Source organism: Sciurus carolinensis, chromosome 7 (assembly GCF_902686445.1).
Source record: "Sciurus carolinensis chromosome 7, mSciCar1.2, whole genome shotgun sequence".
Classification (NCBI taxonomy): Eukaryota; Metazoa; Chordata; class Mammalia; order Rodentia; family Sciuridae; genus Sciurus; species Sciurus carolinensis.
This window is the reverse complement of record NC_062219.1, coordinates 138,717,164-138,736,337: the sequence shown is the minus strand read 5'-3', so window position 1 is coordinate 138,736,337 and position 19,174 is coordinate 138,717,164. Positions and strand designations below refer to the sequence as shown.

General features: G+C 36.5%; 1 protein-coding gene across 3 annotated transcripts in view; it reads left to right on the top strand.

Annotated features, from left to right (window-relative positions):
* The window catches only part of Ssr1 (signal sequence receptor subunit 1), a 33,809-nt gene continuing 14,635 nt past the window's right edge, over positions 1 to 19,174 (top strand). Inside the window, exons 1-8 of one of the 3 annotated variants that reach the window (XR_007109378.1) lie at positions 1 to 169; positions 2,188 to 2,300; positions 4,982 to 5,069; positions 5,493 to 5,755; positions 7,815 to 7,891; positions 8,388 to 8,466; positions 10,103 to 10,196; positions 16,693 to 16,941. Coding sequence is in view for 2 of the 3 variants with exons in the window: in XM_047557438.1 (XP_047413394.1) it covers positions 91 to 169; positions 2,188 to 2,300; positions 4,982 to 5,069; positions 5,493 to 5,755; positions 7,815 to 7,891; positions 8,388 to 8,466; positions 10,103 to 10,196; positions 16,693 to 16,760 (861 nt within the window). In the remaining variant the exon portion in view is untranslated. Of the gene's footprint in view, positions 170 to 2,187; positions 2,301 to 4,981; positions 5,070 to 5,492; positions 5,756 to 7,814; positions 7,892 to 8,387; positions 8,467 to 10,102; positions 10,197 to 16,692; positions 18,463 to 19,174 lie in introns of those variants that run through there. The other 2 variants (XM_047557437.1, XM_047557438.1) reach the window with 2 other exon arrangements.

Here is a 19,174-nt window from a genome sequence, read left to right as displayed (position 1 = left end):
TGACGGAGCCCGGATGAAGAGTAACGCCATTACCGCCGGAGCCGCCGAGAGCACTCGCGGACGGGGACTGGACACTGGACCGGCCGCGCCATGAGACTCCTCCCCCGCCTGCTTCTGCTTCTCTTGCTGGTATTCCCCGCCACCGTTTTGCTCCGAGGCGGCCCGGGAGGTGAGGCGAGGGGAGTGGGCTGCGGGGTTGGCCGTCAAGGAGACGCCAGCTACGACAAGTTTGAAGTTGGAGGCGGCGGTGCTGCGGCTCCCGGGGACCGCGTCCACCTCCCCAGCCTCTCCCCTTGCTCCCCAACCCCCGGCTCGTGGTAGGCGGCCGGCGCGCGTGCGGAGCTCACACCCCGCCGAAGCCTTGGTCCGTTCCGCGCGGAGGGCCGTGCCGGAGCAACCTTGCTCCTCCGGCCCGGACCTGCGCCTTGCAGAGGTGACCAGAGCTGGAGGGTCCGCGGCCCGAGCCGCAGGCTAGGAGGCAGCGGGCTCCGCTGTGCTGGAGAGGGCTGCAGGCAGCCCCGCTTTATTTCTTTCGGCCGCCTCCGGCGCCGCTCCACCCCCATCCTCTCGCTCTCTGGGCTGACGTGTCTTTTAGCTGCCACGCTAGGAGTCCGCCTTAATTCATTTGCTGAAACTCCTGTTTTCTGCACACCCATGCTGCTAGAGCATCTTTTTCTGGTCTTCTGTCTTCGCATATCGGCATCAGATTCCTGTGTGTTATCGGGAGGCTTGATTTCCGAAAAACTCCCATCCTCACCCAAATTGTCTGCCTGTGCTCTGGAGAATCCCTGCGGGTTGTCTGTCTGTAACCACTTTTTTTGATTGGAAATAACGTATTGTACTGGGGATCGGGGAAGTGGACTTGGAGCCTTACCTTTTTTTTTTTTTTTTTTTTTTTTTTTTGCATAGGTTTATTCATTCCAACAGTTAACCTTGGGTGAAAAAAACTTAAAATGTGGAACCTTGGCTTCTTGCCCTGGTATCATGAACTTCGGTTTTCTAACTTGTAAAGTGAAAGAATTAGTCTAAGTGGTTACTAGAATTTCATTCCATAAATTTAAGCTGTCTGTGTGGCCTAATGAATGATAATGACCAGCGCCCACAAGCTGTTTGGCAAAGAAGAGTGAAGTGACTGGTTTCTATTTAGTGGCTTGTATAACTAAATTACTATGGCCAGAGAGGTTTTGGTTTTTTTTTTTTTTTTTTTCTTTTTTTACTGAAAATGACTTGTAAATTTAGGAATGTACCATTTTGGTTCTTGTTAGCAGTAAGAACTCAAAAGAAGTGAAAAAACTTGAATGCTTAGTAATTTAATATATACAGTTTCTCCTGGGCTTTGCACATGCTTCTCTTCCCACATTTTTTCCCCCTCTTCTGAATGCCACATCATCATTCTTTCTGAGAAGAGTTGGAAGAGTTGCAGGAACTTAGAAATGCTTTTGAGGGTCTTGCCAGAAATATATTGTGACTTAGAACACTTTTGCCTACAAAAGTGATTTATAATTTCTTGGCATTATGATTATACATAACTTTGCTTATGCTGTTTAAAAAGTATCTTAAAATATGTTTGTATCCATATGCAAAAATAAGTGGACTCTTTATTTGCTCTCAGTCCTGAAGTTTCCAGTATGTTTTTACTAAACAATGTGTTTTGTGCAAGCTAGTTTTTACCATGGATAGGATACAGGTATTAGTCACTTTGAGTTACTTGCTATCAGATTCTAAGAGTTTCAGCTGTTGTCAGCTCTAATGTTTCTTGTCTAGATATTGAGAATGTTGTTTTCTTTCAGACCTAAGTGGTTTTCCTTTTTTTATTCTATATGATTAATGACAGGGATTAAATTTAGGGGAGTTTCCTACTTTTGTATCAAATTTATTTGTTTATTCGCTTAACCAAATCACTTGAAGTTCTTTATTTGGGATTCCGGGGATCTTTGGTTTCTACAGTCCAACTGTTGGATACTTTTAAAATTAAACAGTATTTCCCATTAAAATTAACAAGCAGTTGTTAGAACTACTAGTAAAATAATACAAGTATTTTTTAGGTGCAATGTAATTATTCCTCATTCAAGTGGCATGGGAAACTGAGTTACTCCAGTGTGAACATTCTGTTGCTTATACCTGATATTTAAAAAAAAGGGGGGGTATTCCAGATAAAGGTCAACTGCTTACTTTGTATTTTATTAGGCTCATTAGCAGTGGCTCAGGATCTTACAGAAGATGAAGAAACAGTAGAAGATTCAATAATTGAAGATGAAGATGATGAAGCTGAGGTAGAAGAAGATGAACCCACAGATTTGGTTAGTGTTATATACTGTTTAATACAAAGTTTGTCCTTTAGGTGGTTTTATTATTGATCAAAGTGGATTGAAGTTGGGAGAATAGGAGCTAGTCATTGAGGATAGAGCATGTATATTGAGTAGGGAAGGAGACATGATGCATTTAAAGAATGATTCAAGATCATACAGACAGGCATGAGTTTAGGAGGCTAGTGGTATAGTGGGACTGCCACTGGACCGGGAGTTGACAGGTTTGGGTCCATTGTGTTTACCCTGCAGCTTCTCTTTTTGGGTCTCAGTTTTCTCTTGCTTATTTTCTTTCTTTCATTCAACAAGCAGTCATCGAGTCTCATGTAGTGAGTGTTTGCTATTCTGGATGCTGGGTTGGACAGATGAGATATTTTCTCTCATAATTCATGTTCTTGGGCAGTGTGTATGTTGTCTTGGTGGGAGGAGGTAATGAACAGATGATAATAATATGTAAAATATGTTCTGTAAAAACTAAGGGAGTTAGAGAGGATCTCTTAGTTGTCCAGCCATGAAATTTTTTACTGTATAATTATAGTAAAACAGAATGGCAGGCTGGAATCATGATCATTGCAACTTGCTTCTAGATAATTTCATTTCCTCTTTGGGACTGCTGTCCTATTGTGAAGAATAGATGTTTTACATAGTTTTGTTTTTCCTTTTGGTACTGGGGATTGAACCCAGGAGTAGTCTACCACTGAGCTACATCCTCAGACCTTTTTTATATTTTCATTAGACACAGGTTCTTACTAAGTTGCTTAGGGAAGTTGCTGAGGCTGACTTTGAACACACAATCCTCCTGCCTCAGCCTTCCCAAGTCGCTGAGATTATAGGCCAGCACCCCTGTGCCCATAAGTTAAAAAAAAAATGTGTGTGTGTGTGTGTGTGTGTTCCTTTACCAGCTTCTGCTTTTTCATCTTTCTATTACCTTCTCATTCTCTGCTTACTCCCTTAATGTTGGTGAAACCTATGGTTTTAACCACTACCACTCTATGTTAGTGACTTTCTAGCTTCCTGCTTTATTGAGCACCATACCTATATTTCCATCTCTTCACAGGATAACAGTATCTGGGTGCTGCATTAAGTACCTGAAATTTTATGTCCACAAAGGAAGTCAACACTGAATCATCCATCCATCCTTCTTCATATTTCCTGTTTTGATAGACTCCAGTAATTTGAGCTGTTGTCTTGTTACTTCTTCCATTTCATTTAATTCTACAACCCATTAATCAAATCTTTGATATGATTTCTCTCAGTTTTTTTTTTTTCAGGTAACTCTTTCCACTTTATTCCTACAGTTTTGGGTTCTAGCCTTCCTTTCTCTGATCTTTTCCTACTTGAGGGTCTTTTTTGTTTTTTTCCCTGAGATGGGTCTTGCTATTTTGCTCAGGCTGGTGTTAAATTCCTGGACTCAAACAATTCTCCTATCTCAGCCTCCTATCTAGCTGGGACCACAGGGGTGTGTGGCCCACTGCTGTCTCTTAGAGCCCTTCTTGAGAGTCTCTTTTCCCAAAAGTAAAAACTTTAGTAAATGAATGGTATCATTAAGGATATTTAAAATATAATACAGTTTCTCAGTCATTGAAAGGTTTTATTGCCTTCTGTTATATGGACTGGGTCTGGAGAATTTTAAAAGTATAATACGGTCTTTGTCTGTTAGAAGTCTTATTTGTGGGAGAAAAGTATTTTACATATATAAAATGTTCAGTGCTAGTGAACAATGGCACCTATAAGCATCTCAGTTTATGATTATTCAACTGGAGAGATGATGCTTCTCTGAGGTTTAACATTTTAAATGTCAAGTTTGTTCACATTTTCATTGATATACAGTTTATTATAAAATCCCATTTAAAGTATACAATTTGATTTTTAGTAAATTTACCAAGTTCTGCAAGACAGCTCGTTTTAGAATATTTCTATCACCCCAATGAGATCTTTGATCACTTACTCCTTCTCTTCTCTCTCTCTCTTTTTTTTTTGCACTGGAAGGTTAACCCAGAGGTGCTTTATCACTGAGCTACATCCCCAGACCTTTTTATTTTTCACTTTGAAATAAGATCTCACTAAGCTGCTGAGGCTGGCCTTGAACTTGTGCACCTCCTTTCTCAGCCTCCCAAGTCACTGGGATTACAGGCTTGTGCCACCACACCTGGCTCGCTCTTTAAAACATTTCTTCCAAATTATGTGGCTGATTCTTATGGGGAATTCTTCCTGTTAATCAGAAATCAGAGTGGAAATCGTTGTAGACTTTTAACAAGATCCTTGAACAGGGGTGGGCAAAATTTGGCTCCAGGACAGATGCTGCCTTGCTTGTTCATTTATTTTCTGTTACCACTTTCAAACCTTGAGCATTTTCAAGAGGGATTTTATGGTTTGCAAAGCTGTATTTGCTATTTGGCATCTCCTAGATGCTTTTGTTAGAAATGCAGAATATCAGGATTCACTCTAGACCCTGAATCAAATCTGCCAGATTCCCAGGGAATTGGTATGTATATTTAGATGCACTGTTCTAGAAGTTTAATTTAACTGATGAGATACAGTGGCATTCATACCACTAATACTGACAAAGCCATGAAGAAGTAATATTTTCCCAAATCTGTTGAATTCTCCACATTTAAGTGATCTTTTTAAAAAAAAAATCTCATAGTAATGCCTTTTTAATGTCTTTATCTTAGGCAGAAGATAAAGAGGAAGAAGATGTATCTGGTGAACCTGAAGCATCACCAAGTGCAGATACAACTATCCTATTTGTGAAAGGAGAAGGTAATACAAAATTGCTAGTTTCAATTCAGATATAGGAATTTTTGAATGCCAAACTTGTTTTTATTTGGGTCGGGGATGCATCGGTGCAATATTTGGTCTTTTTCATCATCATCTTTTGTATAAGAAGTATTGTGCCAAAAGGGCCCATCTTTTTCTTAGAGCACAGAATTTGCATGTTATCTGAAGTTGAGATGCTTAGTTCAGCCCCTAAGTTGGAGTGCCCGAGTGTAGACAAAAGAGTTTCAGCATATACCTAGCTCCAGTCAGTTACTAGTTAGTATGTGACTGGAATGCTCTCTTGAAAAGGAGTCTGAAACCAAGTTCACATTTGGCAGAAAAGTGTGCCAGAGTCCATTAGTAATGTCTGTGTTGCATTTTTTACTCTGAATATGTTCTAATTTCCTTGTCTCTCTTGTTTCTCAGATTTTCCAGCAAATAACATAGTGAAGTTCTTGGTAGGCTTTACAAACAAGGGTACAGAAGATTTTATTGTCGAATCCCTAGATGCCTCATTTCGTTATCCTCAGGACTACCAGTTTTATATCCAGAATTTCACAGCTCTTCCTCTGAACACTGTAGTGCCACCCCAGAGACAGGCCACTTTTGAGTACTCCTTCATTCCAGCAGAACCCATGGGTGGACGACCCTTTGGTCTGGTCATCAATCTGAACTACAAAGATTTGAATGTAAGGCCTTCTAAACCATTTTAAATTTTAAATTTTTTTTTTAAGGTTAGAGATTGCTGGGGATAATTGACATTGTTAAACATTTTTTAATACAAGCGCCTGTTTTGTCGTTGAAACCTTGATAGGCACCAAGGATGTAAATGTAAATTGCACACGTCTTCAAGTTTATAATTCAGGGAGAGGTGGTTGAAAACAGCAATGAAACTGCTAAGTGATCCACACTAGAGCTATCTGTGTGATTAGGTGCTGTTGCCTCAGTGTGGAAGTGACTTGAACTGGATCTTAAAAGGAAAAGGAACATACGCCACACAGAGTCTACTGCTTATTTAGATGTTAATATATGTAATTTGCTCCTGCTGTTGCCTGTTTTTTTGCCCATTTTACCACTTCTAGACTTTTTGTAACTGTTTTTCCATCATTTTATATGCTCAGATTAAATAAAACCAGCTCTCTGCGGGGTGGGGAGTGGGTAATATAGGAGATTGAACTCAACTCAGGGCACTTTACCATTGATCAAGCTATGTCCCCATCCCTTTTTTATTTTGATTTCTTTCTCTCTTTTCTCTCCTCTCCTCTCCTCTCTTGTGTTCTCTTCTCTTCTTTTCTTTCTTCTTGGTACTAGAGATTGAGTCTAAGGATGTTTTATCACTGAGTTACATCCCCAGTCTTTTTTATTTTTGAAACACTAAATTGCTGAGGCTGCTCTCAAACTTGCAGTCCTCCTGCCTCAGCCTCCCCAGTCACTCAGATTATAGGTGTGCACCACTACATCTGGCTTATAAAAACAATATAGCAGCAGGTTTATGGGTTGACTTTAATTTATGAGAACCAAATGTCCTTATATAAGCTTTGATGTTTTATGATTTTTTTTTTTAATGTATATCCAGTGACTGAACGAGAGAATCCACTAAACTTTTACTTTCGGCAGTTGACCTCTTGGTGATACCTATTCTTCAGAGGAGAACACATCTAAACGATTTCCTTTTCAAAGTGTTTTTTCTTGGAAGTTGTTCGTGGTTTTCATCACCCTAGTATTAACATGTTTATTTCTGAGTTAAATTTCTTGTACTTACAATTAAATTTTTCATTTTTAGAGTTATTTAGTAGAAAGTAGGAAAGTTTTTTCATACTTTATATTTTCAAAATATGATATTAAGTTCCCTCAACTTTAGAGTTATGTAGTTATGTAGTTTCATTCTTATTTTCAAATAGAACTAATGAGTAGTTTTAGTTCCATTTTGAGTGCTATTTTTATCAATATATTCTGATTTGTGGGATTGTTCTCATAAAACACATTGAAATACCTTGAAATAAAATTTACATAATTACTATTTATCAATAAGTGGTGGATTTGAAAATGTAGAGCGTTAAACATTGAGAACAACTGTCTATGTCCCATTGATTTCTTCAAGACCATACAGGCAAATATTTTGATACTGAAAATCAGCAACTCATTTATTATGAAGGAATTGGTTTTCAGCCCATTGTCAGTTTAGAACATAAATTTGGGCTGAGGAGATAGCTCAGCTGGTAGAGTGCTTGCCTTGCAAGCACAAGATCCTGAGTTCGATCCCCAGTACTGCAAAAAAAAACAAAAAAAAAGAACATAAATTTGACTCTTGTTTAGGTCTGTATGACCTGCCACTGCAGCTACTGTTGTACATTTTCATGCATCCTTCCATGTCGGAGGATTGCAAGCAAACTCAGACTACAGGTATCAGAATGCTGTATGAGTTTTGTTTCTTTCTGCAAGTTTTATCTCATATTTACTCTCCTTTGGTTCTACATGCTACCTCCCCACTCCTCAAAGAAAGTGGAGTATAATTTTAACAAAGTTTGAGACACATTTATTTTATGGGATAAATTAACATCATAATGTTGAGTCCCTGACATTGAATAATGCAAGTGTATGACTTTGTTAAATTTCCTTCTACGTGATGGGAAAGATATATGAAATTTGTTAGGGTATCAGTTTTAAGAAATCTTATATAAAAAGAGTTCCTTTCTTCAGTGCATTTCAGATTTTTGTAATTTTTTTTTTAATTTATTCTTTAAACAGGGCAATGTATTCCAAGATGCTGTCTTCAATCAAACTGTTACAGTTATTGAAAGGGAGGATGGGTTAGATGGAGAAACGTAAGTGAAAGTTATAGAACTGATCTCTCAGGGTAGGACTAAAGGGCATGTTCTGATTTCACAGTATTGTTTTAAATGGTCAAAATGGAATGAGGTATACAGATTTGGTGAAATCTTTACTACGCAGATCCATACTGTATGTGATTCTTGTATGTATAATACCAAGCTAGGTAGGATGATTCAAGCTGACAGAAAATCCTTTAAAAAGTAGTAATTGACTTTCTGTCCTAAATTCTTTTGTACTCAGTGCTCTCAAACTGATCATTAGCCTAAAGCCGAGTTATATGCCTCTAAAATTACTAATTTTTGTAAATTAGATTTTATCTTGAAAAATGTGAATCATTTCTTAGTTCTTACACATGTTGACCTAAAGTAATTTTTAAATCCGGTTATACAGAATAATCTAAAATTATGAAATGTTGAGAATTATAGTTGTAATTAGCAGTGTTATTTCTTACGAATTAAAGCCAGTATGTGTTTTTTCCTTTTATGCCAGAATCTTTATGTATATGTTCCTTGCTGGTCTTGGACTTCTGGTTGTTGTTGGCCTTCATCAACTCCTAGAATCTAGAAAGGTAATTTGAACAACTCTTAGAGCCATTCTTTAAAAATTGTTACAGCACTAAAGTTAAGCTAGATCTAGTACTTCATGACTTATTACTCTCACTATAGGTTTCTAGACTTACAGCTTCATTGTACCTTTTAAAAATGAAACCCAAAGATGAAACCCTGGATATGTGACTTGAATTTGTTGAAACTTTGAGACATGCATACAATTAGTGTCCTTTGTCTACATCCTCCAGTGTGACCTCTGTACCTGTCTTTTCTTTTTTTTTTCCTCCCAATACTGGAGATTGAACTCAGGGGTGCTCTACTACTGATCTACATCCCTAACCCTTTCTTATTTTTTATTGAGAAAGGATCTTGCTTGCTGAGGATGGCCTTGAACTTGACATCCTCCTGCCTCAGCCTCTGATTAACTGGAATTACAAATATGTGCCACTGCACCTGGATGTTATTTTAACACTAGAATTTTTAATTCCTCAAATTCAGAAAGATTTGTTACATATACTTACACTTTTTCATGCTGTTTTATCTGTAATCCATCCAGCTTTTTATATTTACTTCATTATTCTTAATTATAGGGATCATTCTTAGTGAATGAGTCCTTTCATTTGAAAAAGAATGAATTTGACTGTGTTTGTCCTATTGGTCAAACATCTACTTGATTAAGTGGTAACACTAACGTACCTGCCACAGTCATGGTTCTCTCAGGACTTGGTGACTAACTCCTCCATCACATCTTCACTGCCCTCATCCTCTCCCCCTTTCCCTCCCTCCCTCACTCACTGTCTTGCTTCTTTCCACCCCACAGAAAGAAAAACCCATACTGTTCTAGTGGGAATGTATTCCATAAAATGTGTCAAATACTGTTATATAATCCTTTAGATCCCAAACAGTTACTCTCCATTTTGAGATTGTTTATGACTATCTTTGTCTTGATTTCATAACAGTTGGAATTTTGCTATACATTTACATATTTGGTTTGCTTTTTCATTTAAACAAATCCATTTTTTAGTCTTTGTATTTAGAATCTAATTTATGATCTAAACAAATAATTCTGCTTATATAGATAATGAATTTTGCTTGTTTAGTTGTATCTAGCTTACAATGTCAGGCTCTCTATTTGCAGCTTTTGAGTAATTATTCTGAATTTTATTGGCCAGAAATTTATTCTTTGATTATGATTTTGATTCCTAAGTGGAAAGAAAATCATTGTATGAGTAGATGTTCTTATTTGTCCACCAGTGGTATAATATGAAGTTTTATAGCAAAGATAAAAGGTCTTTTTTATTGTTATTTTTTGTAGTACTGAAAATTGAACCCAGTGGCACTTTGACACTGAGCTACTTCTCCCAATCCTTTTTACCTTTTTATTTTGAGACAGGGTCTCAATAATTTGCTGAGTTGATCTCGAGCTTCCCAAGTGGTGGGGATTATAGCCATGCACCACTCTATCCAGTTAATTCTTTATATTAATGCTAGACATGACTTTACTCTTCTAGTGGATGAAACATTTGTGTTAAGAGTAGTGTTTTAACTCTGGTAAAGAGCATAATTTATTTACTGAGATATCAGATTGAATTTTTTATTGTGTTTTAAAAATTAGAATAATGGAACTCTTTTAAAATACATATTTATTTCTCTTAGCGCAAGAGACCCATACAGAAAGTAGAAATGGGTACATCAAGTCAGAATGATGTTGACATGAGTTGGATTCCTCAAGAAACTTTGAATCAAATCAGTAAGTAGTCTTAATAACTTGGTGAGAAGTTTTTCTCTTAAATGGAAATTAAATATCTTAGATTTAGCAAAAAATACGTGGTCAGTACTTTTTAGCATTCATCTTTTCCATTTGTGTAGAATCTATAACAATGATTAATGAAGACTTTGAACATTTATTCTGTTTGTAGTATTTTTTTATGCTTTCATCTAGAAATGCCTCCAAACCTGCAGTTTACTTACAAATATGTGAATTCTTTACATTCCTAATCTTTTTTCTGTCTCTTTTCTTTCCTGTTGCTTCAGTGCAGAGTAGAAGAGGTGAGGCAATTAATTTTTCTAATAGTGTTTGCTAGAGTTTTGGGGGCTCTTGTATAGCATATGAATGCTTTACAGCAAATTTAATGAGTAATAGAACTAAATTTTATTGGAAAAATCACTCCCTAAACCTAAAATATTACCTGATCGTTTACCTAACATATCTATCTTGTATTATTACATAGGAAGTTTGTTAAAATATCAATTTATTTATTTATTTATTTTTTTGTAGTGCTGAGGATTGAACCCAGGACCTTTTGCTTGTAAGGCAAGCACTCTACCAACTGAGCTATATCCCCAACCCAAAATATCAGTATTTAATGTAGGATTTTTTTTTTACTCCAGTTGATGAACTTTTTTTAAAAAGCATTTATTATAAAGCAGTATAGCCTCATTGCATAATTTTAAGTTGTACAGTATTGAAAACATCAACTGGCTTTACAAATCCCATTTTCAACAAATGATTGGTGTTAAGTTTACATATGTATTGTGGGTATTTTCTGTACATCAGTTTCTTTGTGAGTATTCAACACAAATGGTTTTTCACTCTTACAAATAATGCTATACTAAATACCCTTATGTATAAATTCATATGATGACTCCTTGAATATAGAATCAGTAGGTCTTAGATTATATGCATTTTTAATTTTTGTGGAAAATGTCCCATTTCCATCCCAAAAGTTAGTGCTAATTTATATTTTCAGGAGTGTGTTCTCATTCTTAAGTATTAAATATTAGGAATGTTTAAATTTATCATATAAGGTGGTATCTTAGTGTTCTTTACATTTTTTTAAAGAATGAGGTTCAGCTTCTTTACACATGCATTTACTGACTTTAGTTTTTAGTTCTTTGTTTTTTTCCCTTTGAATTGGTATTCAAGCACTTCTTGGTTTTAAAAATTGAACGGTTTTCCCTATGACTTTCTGTGAGCTAGCTCTCTATTCAAAATATAATTACTGTTTGACAGGTACTTTAATAAAAGTGGGTACAAAGTAATGAGAGCTTTGCAGATCTTCTAGGAAAGTAGGAAATCACTCCCAGGAACAGTTGACCTTTGACTGGAGACTTGAACAGTTGGAGAAGGACTCTTCAAGGTTTTTTGTGCTATGCAAAGTACTTTTGAACTATCTTCTGGGTAAAAGGAGCCATCGGACTCTTTAGAGGAGTAACATTTTTATGTTTTAAAAAGAATTTATAATAGCTTTTGTGGAGGATAGCTGGCATGTAGGAATTATTGGAAGCAGGGATGCCAGTTGATGATTTCAGGAATGCACAGGAGATATCATTAGGGCCTAAAGTGAGGCAGAAGTCCTGAAAGATGGTGCAGAAGTGGAGAAATTAGGGCTTTTGATGATTTTTTTTTTTTTTTTTTTTTTGGGGGGATGCTGTGGGAAGGAGTGAAAGAGCACTCTGAACTTAGGCCGCTGGATACATGGGGATACCATTAATGTTCCATAATCCGAGGAAGCAGACAGAACACATAGAATGAGCAGGGATGAATTTGGATTAGGTGTGTTGGTTAGGGGTTTGGAGGTGTGGCTCAGTGATAGTGTGTTTGATTGGCATACACAAATACACAAGGTCCTGTGTTTAATCCCCGGGAAACACGAAAAAAAAAAAAAAAAAGACATGTTGAGTGGGAAGATCCTTGGAAACTCCTGAAAGTGTTTAAAAGTTGCACAAGTGAGTCAGGATTTGGAGACATTGGGAAATGATAGCATAGGTGGTAGCTCAGTTGTAGGAGTAAATAATTTGTATAAGGAGTGTCATTGTGACACTCAGTATATAGCTTGAAGTAGAGACCATAACCTATTTATAGTGCATCGGATTTACTTATGAAGTCCTTATATTTCAAATACACAGTTTTTAAAAATAGTTAAATTCTAAAAGTCTTATAGCAGAATTAACTATCTCCTTTTTTAAAAAATAAAAAAGTTATAATTAAAAACTAAAGTTGTTGGGTATGGTAGTGCATGCCTATAATCCCCGTTATTTGGAAGCCTGAGGCAAGAGGATCGCATATTCAAGACCAGCCTGGGCAGCTTAGTGGTAGAGCACTTGCCGTGCATGTGCAAGGCCCTGGGTCTATCCCCGGTACTGGGAAAAACAACAACAACAAAAAACTGCTAAAAGACATAGAAACAGCTGTGGAGCCCACCCCTCAAAAAATATATATATATTACAATAGATTGGGAAATTGATTTCATTCTACCTTTCTCCTGAACATATTCCATGAATTTAAAAGCCAAGAATTATTGCCCTATGAAGCAAAATTCAAATATTTTCATTTGGCAATATTGAGTATTTGCTGTTATAATACTGTTTATTATCATTCAGGTGCTGAATGATAAAAGTGTATGTTTAGAATATTCCTGTTTCAGTGATTTACATTTTTACTTAATGAAATAAAGTACATGTGTGAAATATTTGAATAGTCATGATTATACATGAGAATGAATAATATGGGTAACTTAACAGGAAAAGGGATCCAGTTAGAATCAGGGGAGGACTTGATGAAGGAAAGGATTTAACTACATTGGGTGCTTTCTGCTCATGTGTCATTTTAACTGCAAGGTGAGAAAGCTGTTACATATATATATATATATATATATATATATATATATATATATACTGATGAGAAAATTGCTCTCAAAAGAGGTAGTTGCCAGGAAGTAGGCAAAGTAGGTTTATTTCATTCATGTATTTCCCCAATGAGACATAATACTCAAAGATGGTTGAAATTATTTACTTTTTTGAGATAGAGTCTCGCTGTATTACCCAGGCGGGCCTTGAATTCTTGAACTTAAGTGATCCTCCTGTCACTACCTCTTGAATAGATGAACTGTACGTGCATGTCACTATCTGATGAAATATCACTTTTCAAGAACTATTTTATTTCATATAATACCAGTTTGTGTTGAGATTTCTTCACTTAATTCAAATATCCTTTACAATTTTTGTTATTGTTGTTGGTTTGTTTTCAGTTCAGGATGATGAATTGCATTGGTTGTTAAATCTGTTTATGTCCTTTTAAATTTATAACAGCTCAAGTGGTGGATCACTTGTTCATAGAAAAGTGCTTCTCGGGCTGGGGATATAGCTCAGTTGGTAGAGTGCCTGCCTCGCAAGTACAAGGCCCTGGATTCAATCCCCAGGACCGAAAAAAAAAAAAAGAATAGTGCTTCTCAAACTGTGTACATATCTCTGGGAAGTCTTGTGTGGAGGCAGACCTGGACTCAGTAACTCCAGGGTGGGGCCCCAGCTTTCCTGTGCCTGACAAGCTCCCAGGCAATGCGGTGTTGCCAGGTCATACTGAGGAAAGAGGCTTTGAGAAGCCCTGCCTTCCCGCGTTGTCTCATTATTTTCTCCTAGCATCTTTTAGCTAAAATTTGTGGAAGCTGGTAGCTAAATAATATTAGGTTTGGTTAGGTTTAACGGAATCATTTTTAGCTCATAAGCAGTTCTTCCTGAGTCTTATGTCAAAACATGGCATCTGATTTCCCCACCCTGAGTGATGCTAAAGTGAGTGTAAGCGCAGGGTGCCATCCTCATGATCTTTCTTGAAGAGATTAGGTCTTTCCTCTGCAGATTGGAAGTTAACTGTGTAGTGTTATTTTGACATCATAGAGATGTCCAGTTCTCTAAACTGCTCACTACCAGTTTATAATTCTTGCATAAATCAGCAGTGTGTCACACAAGAGGTAGAATTGATGATTTTCATTTGTAATTTCTTCTGTTTTTACTAATTGCTAAACTTTTATAAAGTAGCCCTTTCATCAGCTGAAACTCTTGTCACAAGTTTCCACTGGAAAGGCAGGATAAAACCTTCTCTTTAAATAATATTCAAAGTAAAGAGTTATTGTAAAAACCACCTAAACAGTGACAGGAAGTTTTTCTCATTTTCTCTCTTCTTTAAATTGCTGTATATAAACTTGCATTTTCATGAAGTCTGTACGTTTCCGTCAACCATGTACTTAAACTCAGATTATTAGTTTTTGACTGTTTGGATCCCTTTTGAACTGCCTCCAGTCTTAACCTTTTGACCTTCAAATGACTGGTTACCTACTGGAAATCCTGATCTGTACTTGTCTGCTCAAGACATGGAGGTGTCTTTGAAGACCTGAATGGTACTAGAAACTAAAACCTGGGCTCTAGGGATGTCATTAATATTGGGCTTCTTGTTTCAGATACAAATCTTTTTAAAATCACGAATTCATACTGATATTTTCCACTCAGTTTTAATTAATATTTTTATTTGATTTTGTATTCTTGGATTTTTTATTTTCTCTTATGCTTGATTTTTTAGAGCTCTAACTCTCAAACATAAGCATTCATCAGAATCACCTGGAGGACTTGTTAAGCACAGATTGTTGGGTCTCCCATCATTAGAGTTTCCAACTGAGCAGGTATAGGGTGAGACCAAGAAATTGAGCATCTAAGTTCTCAGGTGATTTTGATAGTGCTGCTCCAGACCATACTTTGAGAGCCACTGTGGTAAAAGATGGTTTCAGAGTAAAGAACTTGAGCCAAATTGCAGATGGCTTAGGAAAAACAACTTGTTTCTTTCAAAGTTGGGACATGAACTTTATATACTTGAGGATAGAAAAAAGAAAAATCAAAAGAAAATTGTGAAGAACTTGGAACAGAGGGTATGTGTGGCAGCAAGAGGCATCCTAAGCTTTTAGGGCTTAGTTTTACAGAGGAGCAACCTGACACCTCAGTATGCAAGAAGCTGGGAGGTCAGAGAACTCTCCTCTCATCACAGTGTAAGAGACTTTGAAGCAATTTGAACCCAATACTGAGGAGGTTTTACCTGATGGATTTATTTATTTATTTATTTATTTATTTATTTATTTATTTATGGTGCCAATGACTGAACTCAGGGGCACTCAGTAAATGAGCCACATCCCCAGCCCTATTTTCTATTTCATTTAGAGACACGCTCTCACTGAGTTGCTTAATGCCTCGCCATTGTTGAAACTGGCTTTGAACTCAAGATCCTCCTGTTTCAGCCTCCCACGCCACTGGGATTATAGGCATGTGCCACTGGAATTACAGGCATGTGCCGCTGTGCCTGGCTTTCCTGATAAAATTTTATGTTTTGGGTTCTTCCCCAAAACTTTTTTCTTTTTTAACTGTAAAGTGATGTTAACTAATTTTCATAAAGTATGGGGGTTTTGCTTAATAATTGTAATTTAAATGTCTACATAGAGAAACCTTAATCAGAAACATTGAGAATATAGCTTTATGTAATTTAACTTTTGTTTTTTGTGTGGTGCTAGGGATGAAACTCAAGGCTTTGAGCTTAGGCCGTGAGTTGGTGATACACACCAGTAGTTCCAGTTTCTTGGGAGGCTAAGGCAGGAGAATCATAAGTTTGAGACCAGCCTAGGCAACTTAGAGAGATCCTTGTCTCCAAATAAAGGCAATGGAATTTAACTCAGTGATAGAGTACTTGTAGGTTCTGTCCCCAGTATAGCAAAAGATAAAGAAAGATACCAATAGAAGATATGTCTAGTCTTTCTCTTTTTAAAGCAATTTCTACCCCCAGTACTTAAAAAAAGAAAGAAAATTCCAGATGATTTCTCTTACTGAATCAGAGTAGAAAAAACTCAAACCAAATTTATTTTCTGTTAAACCCTAAAAATCTAATATAAATAAATGAAGAGATTTTTAAAAATATGCTTATGTGCATGAAATGACTTTATTCAATGTACTAATTTCCTTTTATCTGATGGCTTATTCCAGATAAATTTATATAATTGCCAAAAATGCAAACCACAGGACTGCATTTATATATTTTAAATCTTTGTTAGGAGCCAACAAGTGTTTTTTTGATCTAGTCATATCATACTTTAAACTATTTTTGAGTTTGTGCATGAACATGTTAAATTGTAGAATTCAGGATTTTGCATGGTGTCTGCAATAATGTAGAAACCAAAATCAGATTTTTTTTCTCAAAAAAATGTTGCAGAATTTTATTTTAACTGTAGTTACCCTTAAGAATTATCTTATAGGTTATTTTAAAAGCCTGTAGCTAGATAGGAGACTATACTGTAGATGTCATCTTTGCATGGATGTGTTCTGAACTTGGTGATTAAATTGAAGGAAAATGCTTTTTGTATATCTTTTTGCATGCAGTAGGTAAACAGGCAAGCTTAAAATATTCTTTTTTTTTTTTTTTTTTTTTTCCCCCCCAGATAAAGCTTCACCGAGAAGGCTGCCCAGGAAGCGGGCACAGAAGAGATCGGTGGGATCTGATGAGTAAATGTTCCTTTGTGCAACAGTTCAGTCTGTACTTACCCTGCCCTAATGTTTTTCGGCCTGATGGGAATTAGTGCAGAGAAGCCATGTCACCATAGAAGGCAACTACTACTTATGTGTGGACTGAGCAATCAGAGTCTGTGGCGATAATATTGCTGAAAATGCACTGCATTCGTTTTTCTAAAGTAACAAATTTTGGTTTTTTTTTTTAAACCATTAAAATCTATGTGTGTGCGTGTGAATGTGAGCGGTTGGTCTTACCAGAATCATTGTTGAACTGCCTGAAACTTGCCTTTAGAATACTAAATATAATGCCATATCTCTTCCTTTTAGCTGTTTTTTGATTTTTGTGCCCAAATGCAATGAATATTTGCCTCCAATATGATTGTAGATATCCTGCCTTGAACTATTTTAAGGGAAGAAATAATTTGTTTTCTTCCTTGGAATTGCTCACATCCCAACTGATGGCACAAGTCAGCATTTTTATTATTGTTGCTCTCTCATAATTAGTATTCTAAAGGCACAAGCAGGAGACAACTGCTTTTTTAGCAGTAGAATTGTTTTTGGTATTTTGATGTTTACTGTAATGCGTACCTTCAGGAAACTTCCCATATGGATTCAAGGAATTTTGGTATCTCTTGAACAACAAAATTGTGAAACATGAAAATTCTGACATTGATATATAGATCCTAATCCTATCCCTTTTTTTAACAAAAAGAAAATAGTACATTTGTACAAACTGAGGAGTTGTGTGGGCCATCATTCTGTTGTAACCTAGGAAGAGGTCTGCAATGATCTTAGACCTACTTGGGTTTTTTGTTTTTTGTTTTTGTAGTGCTGGGAATCAAACCCAGGGCCTTGTGCTTGCTAAGCAAGTGCTTTACACTGAGCTATATCCCCAGCCCCTTGTTTTGTTTTTAGAAAGAAAATTTTGCTCTTCTTAATAAGAGTATCCTTAAGAAAAATTGCCTTGTTCTACAGACCACACAGATCAAAGTGTAGGAACGATATATTCCAACTAATCTTAATCTACAAAAACATGAAGTGGAAATTTTTAAAGAAGTCACACAGTTGTTTCTTATATAATATTTTGGGGATTTTGGTCATTGACATACCTTTTTTTGGTTAATCGGGGAAATTCCAAAAGTTTAAACACTTAAGACCTCAGAACCAAAATTAAATTGGACTTCATAAAATCCTCTTATGAAAAAATACCAAAATATAAAATCCTTATAGAGGGTTACTCTTGCCCTATGAGGTAAATTAAGTTAGCATTATTGTCAGACTGTATAAAGGATAAAAGTTAGTATGAAGGAGCCAGGCTCAGTGGCACAGACCTGTAATCCGAGTGGCTCGGGAGGCTGAGGCAGGAGGATCACAAGTTCAAAGCCAGCCTCAGCAAGAGTGAGGCGCTAAGCAACTCAGGGAGACCCTATCTCTAAACAAAATACAAAAAAAAAAAGGGCTGGGGATGTGGCTAAGTGGTTGAAGTGCCCTTGAGTTCAATCCCCAGTACCCGCCCCCCCCAAAAAAGTATGAACAAATAAGATGTTTTCCCTCTCTGTCTTTAAGCCACATTTTCCCACGTACATTTTGTAACAAAATGGTAAATGAAATTTTAGTGGCTCTTTAATTCCCGACCTGTGTTCACTCTCATCTTCCTTCAGTATAATTCCCCTGCACACACACACTCACGTCCACACATATAAAAAAAAAGAAACAAAAGAAAACACAAATATTTTCCAAGCTGTTTTAAGTATTTAAACATCTGAGCCAAAACGAGTGACATTAGAAGTTATTGTATAATTGTTGGTCATTTTGCAAGTAGGGACTGAGATGTCGCATTACCTATTTTGGCATTGCTGGCCTATAAACTTTCTAAACCTTTAAAGTGTTTGAGTTTTTAATTGGGATGTATGTTCAGTAGTTTATTTTGATAAGTTATGTGAGATCTAAGTAACTTGTAATATAGGAGACTATTCTTCCTCTTAAGGATCATTTTCCAGAATACTTTTGTGAATATCTTCGTTTGTGAAACAACTAGGACATAATACAGTAAGGTTTCATTACAAAATCTAAATGCCCTCTAGAGAGTATTATTGAATATATAGTCAGTACAGAACCATACTGAGTTACAGCTGCCAGCCCTTCTCACTCCTGAGTAATTTGCCTTATATACCAACCCTTCCATTTCTGAGGTTCAGATTAGTACCCCAGAAATCCAGAATGTATTATTTGTCATGTTTTATTTTTTATTATAGATTGGTAACAGTTGAAAACTCTTAAATCTCAGATGCCAGGGGTCTACTATAGCATCAGTAAGTATTTAGCAGAAACTAACTCCATAATGAATGGAATTCAATTCCACACATGGTTTGTTCAAGCACACTTAATAAGTAGCCTATTTTTAAATGTCTT